General features: G+C 44.6%; 1 protein-coding gene across 2 annotated transcripts in view; it reads right to left on the bottom strand.

Annotated features, from left to right (window-relative positions):
- Positions 1 to 24,103, bottom strand: part of LOC110512778 (thyrotropin-releasing hormone-degrading ectoenzyme) — a 391,934-nt gene that overhangs the window by 53,049 nt on the left and 314,782 nt on the right. For both annotated transcript variants that reach the window (XR_016486919.1, XM_090201291.1), the window contains exons 9-10: positions 23,733 to 23,920; positions 267 to 355 (exon numbers count right to left, since the gene is read on the bottom strand). Coding sequence is in view for 1 of the 2 variants with exons in the window: in XM_090201291.1 (XP_090057417.1) it covers positions 267 to 355; positions 23,733 to 23,920 (277 nt within the window). In the remaining variant the exon portion in view is untranslated. The remainder of the gene's footprint in view (positions 1 to 266; positions 356 to 23,732; positions 23,921 to 24,103) is intronic.

The following is a 24,103-nucleotide window of genomic DNA, read 5'->3' as shown; positions in this document are numbered from 1 at the left end:
TACCATGGTTGTGGTGATACCTCTAGTGTTTACCATGGTTGTGGTGATACCTCTAGTGGTTACTCTGGTTGTGGTGATACCTCTAGTGGTTAATAGGGTTGTGGTGATACCTCTAGTGGTTACCATGGTTGTGGTGATACCTCTAGTGGTTACCATGGCTGTGGTGATACCTCTAGTGGTTACCATGGCTGTGGTGATACCTCTAGTGGTTACCATGGTTGTGGTGTGGATGAGAGCAGATGTGAAGAGAGGCAGTTAGAAGGTACCTGTTTTATTGGAGATCCAGAGGATGACTTCTGATGATTTGTAAGTCGAATTCCCCAGTGCTAAAGTCAGAGGAATCTGCCACTGTAGACTAGAGGGGATAGGTGGGAGGGGATAGGTGGGAGGGGAGAGGATGGAGGGGATAGGTGGGAGGGGATAGGTGGGAGGGGAGAGGTGGGAGGGGAGAGGATGGAGAGAGAGGGGGGAGAGAGATAGGGAGAGAGAGAGAGAGACAGAGAGAGAGACAGAGACAGAGAGAGACACACAGAGAGAGAGAGAGAGAGAGAGAGAGAGAGAGAGAGAGAGAGAGAGAGAGACATATTTCCCTCAGATTACACAGATCCACAAAGAATTCGAAAACAAATCCAATTTTGAAAAACTCCCATATCTACTGGGTGAAATTCCACATTGTGCCATCACAGCAGCAAGATTTGTGACCTGTTGCCACGAGAAAAGGGCAACCAGTGAAGAACAAACACCATTGTAAATACAACCCATATTTATGCTTATTTATTTTAACTTGTGTCCTTTAACCATTTGTACATTGTTAAAACACTGTATATATATAATATGACATTTGTAATGTCTTTATTGTTTTGAAACTTCTGTATGTGTAATGTTTACTGTTAATTTTTGTTGTTTTTCACTTTATATATTCACTTTATATGTTGTCTACCTCACTTGCTTTGGCAATGTTAACACATGTTTCCCATGCCAATAAAGCCCTTGAATTGAATTGAATTGAGAGCGAGAGAGAGAGAGAGAGAGAGAGAGAGAGAGAGAGAGAGAGAGAGAGAGAGAGAGAGAGAGAGAGAGAGAGAGAGAGAGAGAGAGAGAGAGAGAGAGAGAGAATAGTACAATTCCACAGTGTTCCATCACAGCAGCAAGATGTGTGACCGGTTGCCACGAGAAAAGGTCAACCAGTGAAGAACACATTCCATTGTAAATACAACCCATATTTATGTTTATTTATTTACTTTTGTACTTTAACTATTTGCACATCAATACAAGACTGTATAGAGACATAATATGATATTTAATATGTCTTAAATCTTTTATAACTTTTGTAAATGTAATGTTTATTGTACATTTTTAACGTGCGATAGATCAGATAAACGGATGCAGTACCAAGCAGAATAATACTGCTTGGTACTGCTAATAGTAATTGGTACTGCAATAATGCTCGCTCTCTCCCCTCTCTCCATCCTCTCCCCTCTCTCTCTCTTTCTCTTGCTCCCCCTCTTTCGCTCCCCCTCTACCTCTCTCCCTCTCTCTCTCGCTCTCTCTCCCTCTCTCTCTCTCTCTTGCTCCCCCTCTCTCAATCCCCCTCTACCTCTCTCTCTCTCTCCATCCTCTCCCCTCTCTCTTGGTCTCTCTCCCTCTCTCTCTCTCTCTCTCTTGCTCCCCCTCTCTCGCTCCCCCTCTACCTCTCTCTCTCTATCCTCTCCCCTCTCTCTCGCTCTCTCTCCCTCTCTCTCTCTCTTGCTCCCCCTCTCTCGCTCCCCCTCTACCTCTCTCTCTCTCTCGCTCTCTCTCCCTCTCTCTCTCTCTCTTGCTCCCCCTCTCTCGCTACCCCTCTACATCTCTCTCGCTCGCTCTCAATCTTAAGGAGCTGTGACACCTCGTGGAATTCTCTCTTCTTCTCTTTGTCGGCAAAAGGGCCTCCTGATGAGACATATAGAAGATGACTGTTAACTAAGGACTGGCTGGCCTCCCAAATGACATTATATTCCATATTAGGGCTTCAGACCCATTGTAGGTTACATTAGGGGTTCAGACCAATGGTAGGTTACATTAAGGGTTCAGACCCATGGTAGGATGCATTAGGGGTTCAGACCCATGGTAGGATACATTAGGGGTTCAGACCCATGGTAGGTTACATTAGGGGTTCAGACCCATGGTAGGATACATTAGGGGTTCAGACCCATGGTAGGATACATTAGGGGTTCAGACCCATGGTAGGATACATTAGGGGTTCAGACCCATGGTAGGTTACATTAGGGGTTCAGACCCATGGTAGGATACATTAGGGGTTCAGACCCATGGTAGGATGCATTAGGGGTTCAGACCCATGGTAGGATACATTAAGGGTTCAGACCCATGGTAGGATGCATTAGGGGTTCAGACCCATGGTAGGTTACATTAGGGGTTCAGACCCATGGTAGGTTACATTAGGGGTTCAGACCCATGGTAGGATACATTAGGGGTTCAGACCCATGGTAGGATACATTAGGGGTTCAGACCCATGGTAGGATACATTAGGGGTTCAGACCCATGGTAGGTTACATTAGGGGTTCAGACCCATGGTAGGATACATTAGGGGTTCAGACCCATGGTAGGATACATTAGTACATTAGGATTTCAGGATCTGACTGAACACCACTGCTCCTCTGTACTGCTCCCCCCCCCCCCCCCCCCAGGCAGGTGAAACTGTCACAAGTCACACACGCAGACACATACACACACACACACACACACACACACAACGCTGCCTGACAGCTGTTTCACCGCCCTGCTCCTCCATGACGCCTGCTGGTCTGAATTAATGTCTGTCAAATCAAAATGGCCGCTGTACACCTGGGTGTGCTGACTGGCTCTTCTGTTAGCTGCCATCTCTGATTACCTCCATCAACAGGACGTCCATGTCAGGGTGGAGGGACGTGATTCGGAGGACCAGAGAGGTGGGACCAACCACTGAGCAATTAACTCCTAAATCTTTCTCACACACATACACACACACAGACAGACAGAGCGGGAGGACTGAGCAAATTAACTATTTTTGTTATCTAAGAGAAGGAGGGAGGGGAACCTGGTGTGCCTCTGTCTGAAGTAACCATTGTTCGGCTCCTAACAACCTTAATTACGCTGATTTGATGACTTAATTACGTTGATTATCCGGTTTGATGAAACCAGATGCCCGTGGGGTCAATGCATTCTGAATATCACAGGGATCAGGATCAAGAGAGAGGAATTATCTCTGGATGCAGCCTGGTCTCATAGACGAGATGTAACATAGTAAATGCAAATCCGACACATTCAGGTTAGTATGATATGTTACGTTTGGTATTGATACATAAGACAGAACCCATTTAGCTAACATTTCATCTTACCCTAACCTTAACACTTTAACCTAACTCCTAACCTTAACCCCGAACTAATGTTAGCCACATTCAGTTTTTGCCGCCTAGCTAATGTTAGCCACAACAAATTGGCATTCGTAACATAACATACATTTGCAAATTCAGACCATACTGTAAATGTAGCAAATTTGTAACATATATGAATTGCAATTCGTAACGTATCAAATACGAAATGGATGACGAACATCCACAAACAAATACATACCCTACCAAACGTAACATATCATTCTAAATGGAGTGTCGGATTTACGTTCCAAATTATACGAAATGCTCTGAGACCAGGTTGGTGAATAAGACCTTCTGTCAAGTCACAGAATGAGTACTGTTGACCTAATACCAACATCTAGTTAATCTATCATCAAACCTAGACCTAATACCAACATCTAGTTAATCTATTATCAAACCTAGACCTAATACCAATATCTAGTTAATCTATCATCAAACCTAGACCTAATACCAACATCTAGTTAATCTATCATCAAACCTAGACCTAATACCAACATGTACAGTAGTTAATCTATCATCAAACCTAGACCTAGTACCAACATATAGTTAATATATCATCAAACCTAGACCTAGTACCAACATGTACAGTAGTTAATCTATCATCAAACCTAGACCTAGTACCAACATCTAGTTAATCTATTATCAAAACTAGACCTAGTACCAACATCTAGTTAATATATCATCAAACCTAGACCTAGTACCAACATCTAGTTAATCTATCATCAAACCTAGACCTAATACCAACATCTAGTTAATCTATCATCAAACCTAGACCTAATACCAACATCTAGTTAATCTATCATCAAACCTAGACCTAATACCAACATGTACAGTAGTTAATCTATCATCAAACCTAGACCTAATACCAACATGTACAGTAGTTAATCTATCATAAAACCTAGACCTAGTACCAACATCTAGTTAATCTATCATCAAACCTAGACCTAATACCAACATCTAGTTAATCTATCATCAAACCTAGACCTAATACCAACATCTAGTTAATCTATCATCAAACCTAGACCTAATACCAACATGTACAGTAGTTAATCTATCAAACTATCATCAAACCTAGACCTAATACCAACATCTAGTTAATCTATTATCAAACCTAGACCTAATACCAACATCTAGTTAATCTATTATCAAACCTAGACCTAATACCAACATCTAGTTAATCTATTTTCAAAACTAGACCTAATACCAACATCTAGTTAATCTATCATCAAACCTAGACCTAATACCAACATCTAGTTAATGTATCATCAAACCTAGACCTAATACCAACATCTAGTTAATCTATCATCAAACCTAGACCTAATACCAACATCTAGTTAATCTATCATCAAACCTAGACCTAATACCAACATGTACAGTAGTTAATCTATCATCAAACCTAGACCTAATACCAACATCTAGTTAATCTATCATCAAACCTAGACCTAATACCAACATCTAGTTAATATATCATCAAACCTAGACCTAGTACCAACATCTAGTTAATCTATCATCAAACCTAGACCTAATACCAACATCTAGTTAATATATCATCAAACCTAGACCTAGTACCAACATCTAGTTAATCTATCATCAAACCTAGACCTAGTACCAACATCTAGTTAATCTATCATCAAACCTAGACCTAATACCAACATGTACAGTAGTTAATCTATCATCAAACCTAGACCTAATACCAACATCTAGTTAATCTATCATCAAACCTAGACCTAATACCAACATCTAGTTAATCTATCATCAAACCTAGACCTAATACCAACATCTAGTTAATATATCATCAAACCTAGACCTAGTACCAACATCTAGTTAATCTATCATCAAACCTAGACCTAATACCAACATCTAGTTAATATATCATCAAACCTAGACCTAGTACCAACATCTAGTTAATCTATCATCAAACCTAGACCTAGTACCAACATCTAGTTAATCTATCATCAAACCTAGACCTAGTACCAACATCTAGTTAATCTATCATCAAACCTAGACCTAGTACCAACATCTAGTTAATCTATCATCAAACCTAGACCTAGTACCAACATCTAGTTAATATATCATCAAACCTAGACCTAGTACCAACATCTAGTTAATCTATCATCAAACCTAGACCTAGTACCAACATCTAGTTAATCTATCATCAAACCTAGACCTAGTACCAACATCTAGTTAATCTATTATCAAACCTAGACCTAATACCAACATATAGAGAAACAACAATCCTGCATTTCATACATAGTGAGGATGTTATCATTAGAGAAGGGCTACCATAACAAGTCACAGAGTTGGTGGTGATGAAATATTGTTAAAAGAAAAAATTAATAAAAATGAAATATGGATGAATAATTGGGGGGGAAACTGTGAATAAAATGACATAACAGTGTTTATGGCGAGGATATAGAGAAAGTGTTGTGCAAGGAAAACACTTACACATTTATCTGGGGCAAAGCCTGCTTTTCTCTTGAAGTAACACATTTCCATTACACAGCTGAGTTAGAGGAAGGACTAAGTACTGTGCTCCAGGCCTGTTCATACCCTCTGAGTACTGCATGATTAACCAGGAGGATCAATCCTCTGAATACTATATGATTAACCAGGAGGATCAATCCTCTGATTACTGTATGATTAACCAGGAGGATCAATCCTCTGATTACTGTATGATTAACCAGGAGGATCAATCTGATTACTATATGATTAACCAGGAGGATCAATCCTCTGGTTACTGTATGATTCCTAACCAGGAGGATCAATCCTCTGATTACTGTATGATTAACCAGGAGGATCAATCCTCTGATTACTGTATGATTAACCAGGAGGATCAATCTGATTACTATATGATTAACCAGGAGGATCAATCCTCTGATTACTGCATGATTAACCAGGAGGATCAATCCTCTGATTACTATATGATTAACAAGGAGGATCAATCCTCTGATTACTGTGTGATTAACCAGGAGGAACAATCCTCTGATTACTGTATGATTCCCCAACCAGGAGGATCAATCCTCTGATTACTATATGATTAACCAGGAGGATCAATCCTCTGATTACTGTGTGATTAACCAGGAGGATCAATCCTCTGATTACTGTGTGATTAACCAGGAGGAACAATCCTCTGATTACTGTATGATTCCCCAACCAGGAGGATCAAGCCTCTGATTACTATATGATTAACCAGGAGGATCAATCCTCTGATTACTGTGTGATTAACCAGGAGGAACAATCCTCTGATTACTGTATGATTAACCAGGAGGATCAATCCTCTGATTACTGTGTGATTAACCAGGAGGAACAATCTCCTGATTACTGTATGATTAACCAGGAGGATCAATCCTCTGATTACTGTGTGATTAACCAGGAGGAACAATCCTCTGATTACTGTATCAATCCTCTGATTACTGTATGATTAACCAGGAGGATCAATCCTCTGATTACTGTGTGATTAACCAGGAGGAACAATCCTCTGATTACTGTATGATTAACCAGGAGGATCAATCATCTGATTACTGCATGATTAACCAGGAGGATCAATCATCTGATTACTGCATGATTAACCAGGAGGATCAATCCTCTGATTACTGTATGATTAACCAGGAGGAACAATCCTCTGATTACTGTATGATTAACCAGGAGGAACAATCCTCTGATTACTATATGATTCCCCAACCAGGAGGATCAACCCTCTGATTACTGTATGATTAATCAGGAGGATCAATCCTCAAGCAGCTGAACTACATAACAGAAAACCATGCGTTCCCAGTGGTGAGTTAAGCTGAGAGGTTTTAGTGCTGAACATGAACATCAGTGTGGCAGAGAGAAGAGGAGTCAAGCTTTAGTTAACTGTTGAAGCTGTCACACAAATGACTTTGTAATTGTGGCTCTGTGACAAGATCCAGTTGGAGACTCAGCCTGTGCTAAACTACCTTGTTTGAACTGCTATGTAGTTAACTGTGATTCTATTTTGTCTGGTCTGGTCCGGTCTGGTCTGTCCCTCTGGTCTGGACTCGTCTGGATTAGTCTAGTCTAGTCTAGTCTGGTCTGTCCCTCTGGTCTGGACTCGTCTGGATTAGTCTAGTCTAGTCTGGTCTGGTCTGTCCCTCTGGTCTAGTCTGGACTGGTCTAGTCTGGTCCGGTCTGGTCTGGTCTGTCCTGTCCCTCTGGTCTAGTCTGGTCTGGTCTAGTCTGGTCCGGTCTGGTCTGGTCTGTCCCTCTGGTCTAGTCTGGTCTGGTCTAGTCTGGTCCGGTCTGGTCTGTCCCTCTGGTCTAGTCTGGTCTGGTCTGGTCTGGTCTGGTCTGTCCCTCTGGTCTGGACTCGTCTGGATTAGTCTAGTCTGGTCTGGTCTAGTCTGGTCTGGTCTGGTCTGGTCTGTCCCTCTGGTCTGGACTCGTCTGGATTAGTCTAGTCTGGTCTAGTCTAGTCTGGTCTGTCCCTCTTGCCTCGCTGCTTCATTAAATGAATTCAGAATCCTCTTCAGGAAGAGTCTTTGACCGTCTCCTCCTCCTCCCCCTCCTCCCCCCTCTTAACTCACCCTTGCCTTATCCTACTTTTCAGAATGCAGATTTTATATTTCTCTCTCCCTCTCTCTCTGTCTTCCTCTCTATCTCTCTCTCTCTGTATCTCTCTCTCTCTCTCTCTGTCTCTCTCTCTCTCTCTCTGTTTCCCTCTCTATCTCTCTCTCTCTGTTTCCCTCTCTATCTCTCTCTCTCTGTCTCTCTCTCTCTCTCTCTCTCTCTCCGACTTCAACTGTGTGTGTGTTTATATATATATGTCCATTCTCTCTACTATTATTCTGACATTTCACATTCTTAAAATAAAGTGGTGATCCTAACTGACCTAAAACAGGGAATTTTTACTAGGATTAAATGTCAGGAATTATGAAAAACTGAGTTTAAATGTTTTTGGCTAAGGTGTATGTAAACTTCCGACTTCAACTGTATATATATATTTCTCTGTCTCACTATCTCCCCCCCCTCTCTCAATCTCTTTATCTCTCTCTCCTCAGGATCGATGTTCCATGACTATGAGTGGCTGCATCATGTCTCTATCATCACCCCCTAGGTGGGTCCATCGATCTGTCCGGGCGGCCGGAGTCGGCTGAGAGTGCCACTTCACTGGAGGGTCCGACTGGGCCAGACCAGGCTGTTGAGCGTCCCAAATGGAACTCTATTCCCTTTAAAGTGCACTACTTTTGATCAGAGCCCTATGGGGATTAAGTTGCCATTTGGAATGCGCACTGAGGCATGCTGGGGCAGGGAGAGGTGGGCAGCCTGGCTCTTCTTGGGTCAGGGGTGCAATATGAAGGGTAATGAGGTGTGAGGTTGCTGGAGGGACCAGGGATGACAAGCTCCAGGGGAGGTCCACCACAGTCTCTCTCTGTCTCTCTGTCGATGTCGCTCTCTCTCTTCCTCTCTCTCTGTCTCTCTCTCGATGTCGCTCTCTCTCTTCCTCTCTCTCTAGCTCTCTCTCGATGTCGCTCTCTCTCTTCCTCTCTCTCTGTCTCTCTCTCGATGTCGCTCTCTCTCTCTTCCTCTCTCTCTCTTGATGTCGCTCTCTCTTTCTATCTCTCTCTCTCTCTTCCTCTCTCTCCCTCTCTTTTTCTCTCTCTGAGATGGCTTTATGTCCTTACAGCTTCAGAGACACACTTGAGGCTTGATATAGTCTTTAATCAAACAGTGTGTGTCCAAGTAGCAGCGTAACAGGACCTCAGAGGAGCACTAACATCTATTGCTAAATTATATTTTCTTTCCTCAAAACACAATAAAAAAGAAAACCCATAGAGCGACACCTGCATGGATCCATTATGTTCAGATTATAAAAGTCTATCGATGGAGTCCATCACACTGGCTGCTAGTTGCACTAGTGTGTTCATAATATAGTCAGTGGATTTTGTGGTTATATCATTTCCCTCTGCGGTTTTCACTTAATGTCCAGTTTCATACAGAATACTTAAAGGTAGTGTTGAAGTAGGTATAACAGAATACTTCAATACTGTGTGTAACCTTTATTTAAATAGGCAAGTCAGTTAAAGAACAAATTCTTATTTACAATGACGGCCTAGGAACTGTGGGGTAACTGCCTTGTTCAGGGGCAGAACAACAGATTTTTACCTTGTCAGGTCGGGGATTCGATCCAGCAACCTTTCGGTTACTGGCCCAACGCTCAAACCACTAGGCTACCCTGCCTCTAACCACTAGGCTATCTGCTGCCTCAATACTACCTTGAGTTATAACAGAATACTTAAATATACCTTGAGTTATAACAGAATACTTAAATACTACCTTGAGTTATAAGAGAATACTTCACTTCTACCTTGAGTTATAACAGAATACTTAAATAATACCTTGAGTTATAACAGAATACTTCACTACTACCTTGAGTTATAACAGAATACTTCAATACTAACTTGAGTTATAACAGAATACTTCACTACTACCTTGAGTTATAAATAATAGTTTTCCCCAGCCTACCCGTAGTCGTAGTGATTATTGAGCTGTGAATTCCATCTCATGCTGAACGTTAATTTCATCTTTCAGGTCCTCTGACTGTACTCACATCTAACCTGAGGCTGTACCCAAATGGCTCCAACAGTCCCTATACGAAAGTATCGTTGCCATTCATTTCTAAGAGCTCAAGTCAATTCTTCATCCATAAAACCCCCATGATGCACTCTGACAATCTCCCAGACTCGTAGTCAGAATTCCAGACACAATAAACTAAGGCCTGCGTCCCAAATGGCATCCAACGGGCCCTGGTCAAAAGTAGTGCACTATACGGGAAATATGGTATACAGCCTCGGGTTAGATGTTCTGGAAACATCCGGAGGGTAGAAGGTAATTAGCGGGTGTAATTGCAACGCCCCTGTAATAGTCACGCATCACAGTTCTCTGCAGGTGACCAGGAAATCAATTTACCACTAATTTCATTTAGCAATTTATTTTCTCCATGACTGGTGTCAGGGGGTGGGGGTAGTGGCTTAGAGCAGTTTACATCTATGTTTTGTTGTCAGGGGGCGGAGAGAACCTGAGCAGTTTACATCTATGTTTTGTTGTCAGGGGGCGGAGAGAACCTGAGCAGTTTACATCTATGTTTTGTTGTCAGGGGGTGGGGAGAACCTCAGCAGTTTACATCTATGTTTTGTTGTCATGGGGCGGAGAGAACCTGAGCAGTTTACATCTATGTTTTGTTGTCAGAGGGCGGAGAGAACCTGAGCAGTTTACATCTATGTTTTGTTGTCAGGGGGCGGAAAGAACCTGAGCAGTTTACATCTATGTTTTGTTGTCATGGGGCGGAGAGAACCTGAGCAGTTTACATCTATGTTTTGTTGTCAGGGGGCGGAGAGAACCTGAGCAGTTTACATCTATGTTTTGTTGTCAGGGGGCGGAGAGAACCTGAGCAGTTTACATCTATGTTTTGTTGCCAGGGGGCGGAGAGAACCTGAGCAGTTTACATCTATGTTTTGTTGTCAGGGGGCGGAGAGAACCTGAGCAGTTTACATCTATGTTTTGTTGTCAGGGGGCGGAGAGAAGCTGAGAAGTTTACATCTATGTTTTGTTGTCAGGGGGTGGGGAGAACCTCAGCAGTTTACATCTATGTTTTGTTGTCATGGGGCGGAGAGAACCTGAGCAGTTTACATCTATGTTTTGTTGTCAGGGGGCGGAGAGAACCTGAGCAGTTTACATCTATGTTTTGTTGTCAGGGGGCGGAGAGAACCTGAGCAGTTTACATCTATGTTTTGTTGTCAGGGGGCGGAGAGAACCTGAGCAGTTTACATCTATGTTTTGTTGTCAGGGGGCGGAGAGAACCTGAGCAGTTTACATCTATGTTTTGTTGTCAGGGGGCGGAGAGAACCTGAGCAGTTTACATCTATGTTTTGTTGTCAGGGGGTGGGGAGAACCTCAGCAGTTTACATCTATGTTTTGTTGTCATGGGGCGGAGAGAACCTGAGCAGTTTACATCTATGTTTTGTTGTCAGGGGGCGGAGAGAACCTGAGCAGTTTACATCTATGTTTTGTTGTCAGGGGGCGGAGAGAACCTGAGCAGTTTACATCTATGTTTTGTTGTCAGGGGGCGGAGAGAACCTGAGCAGTTTACATCTATGTTTTGTTGTCAGGGGGCGGAGAGAACCTGAGCAGTTTACATCTATGTTTTGTTGTCAGGGGGCGGAGAGAACCTGAGCAGTTTACATCTATGTTTTGTTGTCAGGGGGCGGAGAGAACCTGAGCAGTTTACATCTATGTTTTGTTGTCAGGGGGTGGGGAGAACCTCAGCAGTTTACATCTATGTTTTGTTGTCATGGGGCGGAGAGAACCTGAGCAGTTTACATCTATGTTTTGTTGTCAGGGGGCGGAGAGAACCTGAGCAGTTTACATCTATGTTTTGTTGTCAGGGGGCGGAGAGAACCTGAGCAGTTTACATCTATGTTTTGTTGTCAGGGGGCGGAAAGAACCTGAGCAGTTTACATCTATGTTTTGTTGTCAGGGGGTGGGGAGAACCTCAGCAGTTTACATCTATGTTTTGTTGTCATGGGGCGGAGAGAACCTGAGCAGTATACATCTATGTTTTCTTGTCAGGGGGCGGAGAGAACCTGAGCAGTTTACATCTATGTTTTGTTGTCAGGGGGCGGAGAGAACCTGAGCAGTTTACATCTATGTTTTGTTGTCAGGGGGCGGAGAGAACCTGAGCAGTTTACATCTATGTTTTGTTGTCAGGGGGCGGAGAGAACCTGAGCAGTTTACATCTATGTTTTGTTGCCAGGGGGCGGAGAGAACCTGAGCAGTTTACATCTATGTTTTGTTGTCAGGGGGCGGAGAGAACCTGAGCAGTTTACATCTATGTTTTGTTGTCATGGGGCGGAGAGAACCTGAGCAGTTTACATCTATGTTTTGTTGTCAGGGGGCGGAGAGAACCTGAGCAGTTTACATCTATGTTTTGTTGCCAGGGGGCGGAGAGAACCTGAGCAGTTTACATCTATGTTTTGTTGACAGGGGGCGGAGAGAACCTGAGCAGTTTACATCTATGTTTTGTTGCCAGGGGGCGGAGAGAACCTGAGCAGTTTACATCTATGTTTTGTTGTCAGGGGGCGGAGAGAACCTGAGCAGTTTACATCTATGTTTTGTTGTCAGGGGGCGGAGAGAACCTGAGCAGTTTACATCTATGTTTTGTTGCCAGGGGGCGGAGAGAACCTGAGCAGTTTACATCTATGTTTTGTTGTCAGGGGGCGGAGAGAACCTGAGCAGTTTACATCTATGTTTTGTTGTCAGGGGGCGGAGAGAACCTGAGCAGTTTACATCTATGTTTTGTTGTCAGGGGGCGGAGAGAACCTGAGCAGTTTACATCTATGTTTTGTTGTCAGGGGGCGGAGAGAACCTGAGCAGTTTACATCTATGTTTTGTTGTCAGGGGGTGGGGAGAACCTCAGCAGTTTACATCTATGTTTTGTTGTCATGGGGCGGAGAGAACCTGAGCAGTTTACATCTATGTTTTGTTGTCAGGGGGCAGAGAGAACCTGAGCAGTTTACATCTATGTTTTGTTGTCAGGGGGCGGAGAGAAACTGAGCAGTTTACATCTATGTTTTGTTGTCAGGGGGCGGAAAGAACCTGAGCAGTTTACATCTATGTTTTGTTGTCATGGGGCGGAGAGAACCTGAGCAGTTTACATCTATGTTTTGTTGTCAGGGGGCGGAGAGAACCTGAGCAGTTTACATCTATGTTTTGTTGTCAGGGGGCGGAGAGAACCTGAGCAATTTACATCTATGTTTTCTTGTCAGGGGGCGGAGAGAACCTGAGCAGTTTCCATCTATGTTTTGTTGCCAGGGGGCGGAGAGAAACCTGAGCAGTTTACATCTATGTTTTGTTGCCAGGGGGCGGAGAGAACCTAAGCAGTTTACATCTATGTTTTTTTGCCAGGGGGCGGAGAGAACCTGAGCAGTTTACATCTATGTTTTGTTGTCAGGGGGCGGAGAGAACCTGAGCAGTTTACATCTATGTTTTGTTGTCAGGGGGCGGAGAGAACCTGAGCAGTTTACATCTATGTTTTGTTGCCAGGGGGCGGAGAGAACCTGAGCAGTTTCCTGCTATTCTACACATGTTGCTATTAAACTGAGAGAACATGTGCAGGTTTATAGAACTAAATATATTTTTTAGGGTGGGGGGGGGGGGTTGTTCATGATGAAACCCTCATATTAAACACCAATGGTATTCACAATGTTGATGGTTTACAGGGCATTCAGAAAGTATTCAGACCCCTTCACTTTTTCCACATTTTCTTATGTTACAGCCTTATTCCATAACGGATTAAATATAACTTTTTTTCTCAGCAATCTACACACAATACCCCATCATGACAAAGCAAAAAACAGGTTTATTTATTTTTTGCAAATGTATTACAAATAAAAAACAGAAATATCTTATTTACATAAATATTCAGACCCTTTGCTATGAGACTCAAAATTGAGCTCCGGTGCATCCTGTTTCCATTGATCATCCTCGAGATGTTTCTACAACTTGATTGGAGTTCACCTGTGGTAAATTCAATTGATTGGACATGATCTGGAAAGGTACACACCTGTATATATAAGGTCCCACAGTTGACAGTGCATGTCAGAGCAATAACCAAGCCATGAGGTCGAAGGAATTGTCCGTAGAGCTCCAAGACAGGATTGTGTCGAGGCACAGATCTGGGAAAGGGTACCAAGAAATGTCTTCAGCATTGAAGGTCTCCAAGAACACAGCGGCCTCTGTAACGGATGTGAAATGGCTAGCTAGTTAGCGGTTGTGCACGCTAAATAGCGTTTCAATCGGTGACGTCACTCGCTCTGAGACCTTGAAGTAGTGGTTCCCCTTGCTCTGTAAGGGCAGTGGCTTTTGTGGAGCGATGGGTAACGATGCTTCGTGGGTGACTGTTGTTGATGTGTGCAGGGGGTCCCTGGTTCGCACCCGGGTATGGGCGAGGGGACGGTCTAAAGTTATACTGTTACACCTCCACCATTCTTAAATGGAAGAAGTTTGGAACGACCAAGACTTTTCTTAGAGCTGGCCACCTGAACAAACGGAGCAATTGTGGGGAGAAGGGCCTTGGTCAGGGAGGTGACCAAGAACCCGATTGCCACCCTGACAGAGCTCCAGAGTTCCTCTGTGGAGATGGGAGAACCTTCCAGAAGGACAACCAGCACTCCACCAATCAGGCCTTTACGGTAAAGTGGAAGGAAACCACTCCTCAGTAAAAGGCACATGACAACCCATTTGGACTTTGCCAAAAGGCAGCTAAAGACTCTCAGACCATGAGAAACAAGATTCTCTGGTCTGACGTAACCAAGATTGAACTCTTTGTCCTGAAAGCCAACCATCACGTCTGGAGGAAACCTGGCACCATCCCTATAGTGAAGTATGGTGGTGGCAGCATCATGCTATGGGAATGTTTTTCAGAGCAGCCGAAGCTGACTCGCTCTCCTCTGTGCTCATCCTCCTAGATCTATCGTCTGCCTTCGACACCGTGAACCATCAGACCCTCCTCTCCACCCTCTCAGGGCTGGGTGTCTCAGGCTCTATCAGATCCTCCTCTCCACCCTCTCAGGGCTGGGTGTCTCAGGCTCTATCAGATCCTGCTCTCCACCCTCTCAGGGCTGGGTGTCTCAGGCTCTATTAGATCCTCCTCTCCACCCTCTCAGGGCTGGGTGTCTCAGGCTCTGCACACTCTGCATCCTACCTGGCAGGCCGCTCCTACCAGGTGAAGTGAAGAGGATCTGTGTCTGCACCATGTACCACTACTGGTGTCCCCCAGGGCTCGGTTCTAGGCCCTCTTCTCTTCTCTCTCAACACCAAGTCACTCGACTATGGCATATTTTCAAATAACCCTGCCCACCACCTCAAGCTCAACCTCAACAACACAGAGCTGCTCTTCCTCCCAGGGAAGCGCCTGCCTGCTCTAAGACCTCTCCACGAGGTTGACAACTCCACTGTGTCCCACTCCTAGAGTGTAAAGAACCTTGTTGTGACCCTGCAAAAACACAACAATGGTGGAACCAACCCCCCCCCCCCCAAAAAAAAAAAAGTTAGGACAGCAGAGTCCCTGCCCATCTTCTGAAAACATCTGAAACCTTACATCCTCAAAGAGTATGTTAAATAATCCCACGGTACCTCCCTCACCCACCCTTTCAGGAACTAACACTCAACATTATTTCCATTTTACTAGCACTGGCTTTGCTGAGCTCCTTTATTGAGGAAGAATGTACTGGCTGTGATTATCTTACCTAGTTATCTTAAGACGGCACTAATTGTAAATTGCTCTGGATAAGAGCTTCTGCTAAATGACATAAATGTAATGTAACATATATTTTTTTTTTCAAGAGCGACAAACTTGAATTTTAAAAGAACAGATACTCTATCGCTGGGCAAAAATGAAGGAAAGAAGAATATCAATTGTGGAGTGGAGTCAGAAACTCAACCATCATCCACTTGACTTTCAAAAGAGAAGATGCTACCCTGCTGGCCTGACGTGCATAGAGCCTGTTCAATGTTTTATGTGTTGTGGAGTAGGGTAGCTATTATTATTTATCTCTGGTAAGTGTGCCTCTAGTCTAGCACGACCAGGAAACACCAAAGGACTCTACCGTCTGTAGTTTCGCCCTCTCCCTCTCTCCCTCTCCCTCTATCTCTATCTCTCTCCCCTCTCCTTCTACCTCTCTCCCTCTCTCTCTCTCCCTCTCTCCTACTCCCTCTCCTTCTACCTCTCCACCTCTCTACCTCTCTCCCTCTCTCCTGCTCCCTCTCCTTCTACCTCTCCACCTCTCTCCCTCTCTCCCACTCCCTCTCCTTCTACCTCTCCACCTCTCTACCTCTCTCCCTCTCTCCCACTCCCTATCCTTCTACCTCTCCACCTCTCTCCCTCTCTCCCACTCCCTCTCCTTCTACCTCTCCACCTCTCTACCTCTCTCCCTCTCTCCTACTCCCTCTCCTTCTACCTCTCCACCTCTCTACCTCTCTCCCTCTCTCCCACTCCCTATCCTTCTACCTCTCCACCTCTCTACCTCTCTCCCTCTCTCCCTCCTTCTACCTCTCCACCTCTCTCTACCTCTCTCTCCCTCTGTCCCTGGCTGGCCTGCCTTTAATCAATAATAGGTGGTCTGGTCAAGATACACTGTTGTTAATCCACCCACAGCCTTATGAATATCCTTCAGGACTGTTGATGCTAGTTCAGAATAATCAAAGCACGACTGTAATGTCATGCAAATGGATGCACACGTTAGAATGTAAGAACGATGCCTGCACCACCTCCAAGCTTGGCTTGAGACGTTACTGAACAGAGTGAAATAGTTTACAAGTATTTAAATCTTCTCTCTCTCTCTGGCCTCATCACACCAATTGGAGCATCTGGCCTCACCACACCAAGTGGAGCATCACACCAAGTGGAGCATCAGGCCTCATCACACCAAGTGGAGCATCAGGCCTCATCACACCAAGCGGAGCATCAGGCCTCATCACACCAAGTGGAGCATCAGGCCTCATCACACCAAGTGGAGCATCAGATCTCATCACACCAAGTGGAGCATCAGGCCTCATTACACCAAGTGGAGCATCACACCAAGTGGAGCATCAGGCCTCATCACACCAAGTGGAGCATCAGGCCTCATCACACCAAGTGGGGCATCGGGCCTCATCACACCAGTGGAGCATCAGGCCTCATCACACCAAGTGGAGCATCAGGCCTAATCACACCAAGTGGAGCATCGGGCCTCATCACACCAAGTGGAGCATCGGGCCTCATCACACCAAGTGGAGCATCAGGCCTCATCACACCAAGTGAAGCATCGGGCCTCATCACACCAAGTGAAGCATCAGGCCTCATCACAACAAGTAGAGCATCGGGCCTCATCACACCAAGTGGAGCATCGGGCCTCATCACACCAAGTGGAGCATCAGGCCTCATCACACCAAGTGAAGCATCGGGCCTCATCACACCAAGTGAAGCATCAGGCCTCATCACAACAAGTAGAGCATCGGGCCTCATCACACCAAGTGGAGCATCGGGCCTCATCACACCAAGTGGAGCATCAGGCCTCATCACACCAAGTGAAGCATCGGGCCTCATCACACCAAGTGAAGCATCAGGCCTCATCACAACAAGTAGAGCATCGGGCCTCATCACACCAAGTGAAGCATCAGGCCTCATCACACCAAGTGAAGCATCAGGCCTCATCACACCAAGTGAAGCATCGGGCCAACAATAAAATGACAGAAAAATAACGAGGCTTCTTCTTTTTAACAGCTTCTACCCCCAACCTATCAGACTCCTGAACAGCTAATCAAACGGCTACCCAGACTATTTGCATTGACACCCCCCCCCCCCCCCCCCCCACATGTACTGTACATATTACCTCAATTACCTCAACCTACTATTCCATTGTTGCTCTGTCATTATTTATTGTTTTTCAAATTTTTTAAATTCAGTTTATTTTAGTAAATACTTTCTCAACACTTATTTTTTTATTTACACTGCATTGATGGTTAAGGGATTGTTACTCAGCATTTCACTGTTGTATATTATTTAAACTGCATTGTTGGTTAAGGGATTGTTACTCAGCATTTCACTGTTGTATTCGGCACGTGTAAAAAAAGAAAGAAAGACAAAGATTTGATTAAAGAAAAAATCTTTGTCCAGTTCGAGGTGAGTAATCACTGTCCTGATGTCCAGAAGAGTTGGTTCAGAGCATGTAAAACAGCATCTCTCTCTCTCGCTCTCTCTCTCTGTCTCTCTCTCTCTTCTCTGTCTCTCTCTCTCTCTTCTCTGTCTCTCTCTCTGTCTCTCTCTCTTCTCTCTCTCTCTTCTCTCTTCTCTGTCTCTCTCTCTCTCTTCTCTCTCTCTTCTCTCTCTCTCTCTCTGTCTCTCTCACTCTCTCTCTCTCTCTCCCTCTCTTCTCTGTCTCTCTCTCTCTGTCTCTCTCTCTTCTCTCTCTCTCTTCTCTCTTCTCTGTCTCTCTCTCTCTCTCTTCTCTCTCTCTCTTCTCTCCCTCTCTCTCTCTCTCTCTATCTCTTCTCTCTCTCTCTCTCTCTCTGGTGTGGGGGAGCCTGCTAGCTTACCTATTGATTCCTTAAAAAGCCTTTTCTCATTATTTCCCAGTGCAGGCCAAGGTAGCCAGCTATGATGGGTTGGGGGGAATGTAAAGGGTTAATGGTGTTTACTTGTTTTAAATGGCAAACTGAGAAAGCTGGGGTGTTTGAGTCACCATTAGCAGTTCTGGTTTCTTCTTCTTTCTCCAGTAAGCTTTCAGAAGAAGCACGCTAAGACCGAAAAAAAAACAAGTCTACCAACGGCAGGTGAGGACGGGAGATAAAGGTTGCCATTGACAACCGAGAGGGGGTGACGTGCCCTGTCAGTACAGTATGTGCCCTGCAGAAGAGCATTTTAGAAATATTATGCAGCATCGATTGGACAGGCTATATTAACTACAGCCTTCAGTGGTGTGAAGTTTCCACTACATTATCTACAGCCTTCAGTGGTGTGAAGTTTCCCCTACATTATCTACAGCCTTCAGTGGTGTGAAGTTTCCCCTACATTATCTACAGCCTTCAGTGGTGTGAAGTTTCCCCTTTATTATCTACAGCCTTCAGTGGTGTGAAGTTTCCGCTACATTATCTACAGCCTTCAGTGGTGTGAAGTTTCCGCTACATTATCTACAGCCTTCAGTGGTGTGAAGTTTTCCCTACATTATCTACAGCCTTCAGTGGTGTGAAGTTTCCCCTTCATTATCTACAGCCTTCAGTGGTGTGAAGTTTCCCCTACATTATCTACAGCCTTCAGTGGTGTGAAGTTTCCCCTACATTATCTACAGCCTTCAGTGGTGTGAAGTTTCCCCTTCATTATCTACAGCCTTCAGTGGTGTGAAGTTTCCGCTACATTATCTACAGCCTTCAGTGGTGTGAAGTTTCCCCTACATTATCTACAGCCTTCAGTGGTGTGAAGTTTCCCCTTCATTATCTACAGCCTTCAGTGGTGTGAAGTTTCCGCTACATTATCTACAGCCTTCAGTGGTGTGAAGTTTCCCCTACATTATCTACAGCCTTCAGTGGTGTGAAGTGTCCCCTACATTTTATACAGCCTTCAGTGGTGTGAAGTGTCCCCTACATTTTATACAGCCTTCAGTGGTGTGAAGTTTCCCCTACATTATCTACAGCCTTCAGTGGTGTGAAGTTTCCCCTACATTATCTACAGCCTTCAGTGGTGTGAAGTTTCCGCTGCATTATCTACAGCCTTCAGTGGTGTGAAGTTTCCGCTACATTATCTACAGCCTTCAGTGGTGTGAAGTTTCCGCTACATTATCTACAGCCTTCAGTGGTGTGAAGTTTCCGCTGCATTATCTACAGCCTTCAGTGGTGTGAAGTTTCCCCTTCATTATCTACAGCCTTCAGTGGTGTGAAGTTTCCGCTGCATTATCTACAGCCTTCAGTGGTGTGAAGTTTCCGCTACATTATCTACAGCCTTCAGTGGTGTGAAGTTTCCGCTACATTATCTACAGCCTTCAGTGGTGTGAAGTTTCCACTACATTATCTACAACCTTCAGTGGTGTGAAGTTGCCCCTACATTATCTAAAGCCTTCAGTGGTGTGAAGTGTCCGCTACATTATCTAAAGCCTTCAGTGGTGTGAAGTTTCCCCTACATTATCTGAATCCTTTAGTGGTGTGAAGTTTCCGCTACATTATCTAAAGCCTTCAGTGGTGTGAAGTTTCCGCTACATTATCTACAGCCTTCAGTGGTGTGAAGTTTCAGCTACATTATCTACAGCTTTCAGTGGTGTGAAGTTTCCCCTACATTATCTACAGCCTTCAGTGGTGTGAAGTTTCCGCTACATTATCTAAAGCCTTCAGTGGTGTGAAGTTTCCTCTACATTATCTACAGCCTTCAGTGGTGTGAAGTTTCCACTACATTATCTACAGCCTTCAGTGGTGTGAAGTTTCCGCTACATTATCTACAGCCTTCACTGGTGTGAAGTTTCCCTACATTATCTAAAGCCTTCAGTGGTGTGAAGTTTCCGCTACATTATCTACAGCCTTCAGTGGTGTGAAGTTTCCGCTACATTATCTAAAGCCTTCAGTGGTGTGCAGTTTCCCCTACATTATCTAAAGCCTTCAGTGGTGTGAAGTTTCCGCTATATTATCTAAAGCCTTCAGTGGTGTGAAGTTTCCGCTACATTATCTACAGCCTTCAGTGGTGTGAAGTTTCATCTACATTATCTACAGCTTTCAGTTGTGTGAAGTTTCCCCTACATTATCTACAGCCTTCAGTGGTGTGCAGTTTCCGCTACATTATCTACAGCCTTCAGTGGTGTGAAGTTTCCTCTACATTATCTACAGCCTTCAGTGGTGTGAAGTTTCCGCTATATTATCTAAAGCCTTCAGTGGTGTGAAGTTTCCGCTACATTATCTACAGCCTTCAGTGGTGTGAAGTTTCCGCTACATTATCTACAGCCTTCAGTGGTGTGAAGTTTCCCTACATTATCTAAAGCCTTCAGTGGTGTGAAGTTTCCGCTACATTATCTACAGCCTTCAGTGGTGTGAAGTTTCCACTACATTATCTACAACCTTCAGTGGTGTGAAGTTTCCCCTACATTATCTAAAGCCTTCAGTGGTGTGAAGTTTCCGCTACATTATCTACAGCCTTCAGTGGTGTGGAGTTTCCGCTACATTATCTAAAGCCTTCAGTGGTGTGCAGTTTCCGCTACATTATCTACAGCCTTCAGTGGCGTGAAGTTTCCGCTACATTATCTAAAGCCTTCAGTGGTGTGCAGTTTCCGCTACATTATCTACAGCCTTCAGTGGTGTGAAGTTTCCGCTACATTATCTACAGCCTTCAGTGGTGTGAAGTTTCCGCTACATTATCTACAGCCTTCAGTGGTGTGAAGTTTCCGCTACATTATCTACAGCCTTCAGTGGTGTGAAGTTTCCACTACATTATCTACAGCCTTCAGTGGTGTGAAGTTTCCCTGATTACCCTTTTCCCCTTCCTCCCTCCTCGTCTTCTAAGAAGGGGAGATTTATTTAGCAAAACATTGAAACAATAGTTTTTTCTTAAGTAAAAATTGGATTTTTGGAGGAAAACTCCTTCCCCAGGGCAGCGGTAAAGCATGGAGAGAAGACCAGTATTAGGATGCAGAGATGATGTCCCTTGCCTCTCCTCTCCTCGCTTATCCCTCTCCTCGCCTCGCTAGCGGCCTTGTCGGCCCGAATCAGAGGAACACGAGGGAGGGATACCAGATTGGTTCAGAATGAATTATTAGCCTCACCTTCATGGAAGATTAAACTAATCCATCCACATGTTGCCAGGGCTTCTCCTGAACACTACTGCTTCTGAACACAGTTATACCCTTCTAAACACAGTTCTACCCTTTGAACACAGTCCTACCCTTCTGAACACAGTTCTACCCTTCTAAACACAGCTCTACCATTCTGAACACAGTTCTACCCTCTGAACACAGTTCTACCCTTCTGAACACAACTCTACCCTTCTGAACACAGTTCTACCCTTCTGAACACAGTTCTACCCTTCTGAACACAGTTCTACCCTTCTGAACACAGTTCTACCCTTCTAAACACAGTTCTACCCTCTGAACACAGTTCTACCCTTCTGAACACAACTCTACCCTTCTGAACACAGTCCTACGCTTCTGAACACAGTTCTACCCTTCTGAACACAGTTCTACCCTTCTGAACAAAGTCCTACCCGCCTGAACACAGTTCTACCCTTCTGAACACAGTCCTACCCGCCTGAACACAGTTCTACCCTTCTGAACACAGCTCTACCATTCTGAACACAGTTCTACCTTTCTGAACACAACTCTACCCTTCTGAACACAACTCTACCCCTCTGAACACAGTCCTAACCGTCTGAACACAGCTCTACCCCTCTGAACACAACTCTACCCCTCTGAACACAGTTCTACCGTTCTGAACACAGCTCTACCCGTCTGAACACAGCTCTGCATAAGCGAGAGGGATATTAGATTAGATTGTATTAGTCCCATGTACAGGGACGCAGATGTAGTTGCATTGTACAGTGAAATTCTTCAGCTCCGACACTGCAGGTGTGAATAAAACAAGCAAATGAAACAATACAAACTTTAAATAATAATATTTACATATTTACAACGAAAGAGAGAGAGATCATCTGGGAGAGAACAGTTTAGTAATACAGTAGACCTGATCGACAGCTGTCTGTTACCTCCACTGTGTGGACAGGAGAAGACTAGTTGTCTGTTCCCTCCACTGTGTGGACAGGAGAAGACTAGTTGTCTGTTCCCTCCACTGTGTGGACAGGAGAAGACTAGTTGTCTGTTCCCTCCACTGTGTGGACAGGAGAAGACTAGTTGTCTGTTACCTCCACTGTGTGGACAGGAGAAGACTAGTTGTCTGTTACCTCCACTGTGTGGACAGGAGAAGACTAGTTGTCTGTTACCTCCACTGTGTGGACAGGAGAAGACTAGTTGTCTGTTCCCTCCACTGTGTGGACAGGAGAAGACTAGTTGTCTGTTACCTCCACTGTGTGGACAGGAGAAGACTAGTTGTCTGTTACCTCCACTGTGTGGACAGGAGAAGACTAGTTGTCTGTCTGTTACCTCCACTGTGTGGACAGGAGAAGACTAGTTGTCTGTTACCTCCACTGTGTGGACAGGAGAAGACTAGTTGTCTGTTACCTCCACTGTGTGGACAGGAGAAGACTAGTTGTCTGTTACCTCCACTGTGTGGACAGGAGAAGACTAGTTGTCTGTCTGTTACCTCCACTGTGTGGACAGGAGAAGACTAGTTGTCTGTTACCTCCACTGTGTGGACAGGAGAAGACTAGTTGTCTGTTACCTCCACTGTGTGGACAGGAGAAGACTAGTTGTCTGTTACCTCCACTGTGTGGACAGGAGAAGACTAGTTGTCTGTCTGTTACCTCCACTGTGTGGACAGGAGAAGACTAGTTGTCTGTCTGTTACCTCCACTGTGTGGACAGGAGAAGACTAGTTGTCTATCTGTTACCTCCACTGTGTGGACAGGAGAAGACTAGTTGTCTGTTACCTCCACTGTGTGGACAGGAGAAGACTAGTTGTCTGTCTGTTACCTCCACTGTGTGGACAGGAGAAGACTAGTTGTCTGTTACCTCCACTGTGTGGACAGGAGAAGACCAGTATCTTCAGACATGGTTTTTAGCTTCTCGCTTTGCCCTCTTTGTCGTTGTGGAAGTGAGACCAATAAAAGAAGAAGAATATTAATAATATAAAGAAGGGTTATAAACCAGAATAAAAATGTCTGCAGTCCTCAGCTGACAGTACCTACCTTCTGTTGAAAAGGTCAGGGTCTCTGAACCTGGCCTCCCTGTCGTAGACAAAGTGTTCCTGTGTGATGGTGACGCTGTGGTCCAGACTGTAGTTCTTACTGATGGTCACAACAGGATAACCCATCTGGAGGGTCCAGCAGTCCATCACCTCCTTAATGTTGATGTCCTTCCCTTCCTTCTGCATGGCCTGGGGGGGGGGGGGGGGGGGGGGGGGAATCAATTAACCAATTAACCAGTTAATCAGTCAGACATTGGTCTGTCGGTCAAATCATATCAAATGTTATTGGTCACTTTCACATATCTTAAAGATATCGCAGATGCAGTGAAATGCTTGTGTATCTATCTCCAAGAGTACAGTAATACATAATGC

This window comes from Oncorhynchus mykiss, chromosome 15 (assembly GCF_057628025.1).
Source record: "Oncorhynchus mykiss isolate SJ-2025 chromosome 15, ASM5762802v1, whole genome shotgun sequence".
NCBI lineage: Eukaryota > Metazoa > Chordata > Actinopteri > Salmoniformes > Salmonidae > Oncorhynchus > Oncorhynchus mykiss.
The sequence above is the reverse complement of the archived record's forward strand: the minus strand, read 5'-3'. Positions and strand labels throughout refer to the sequence as shown.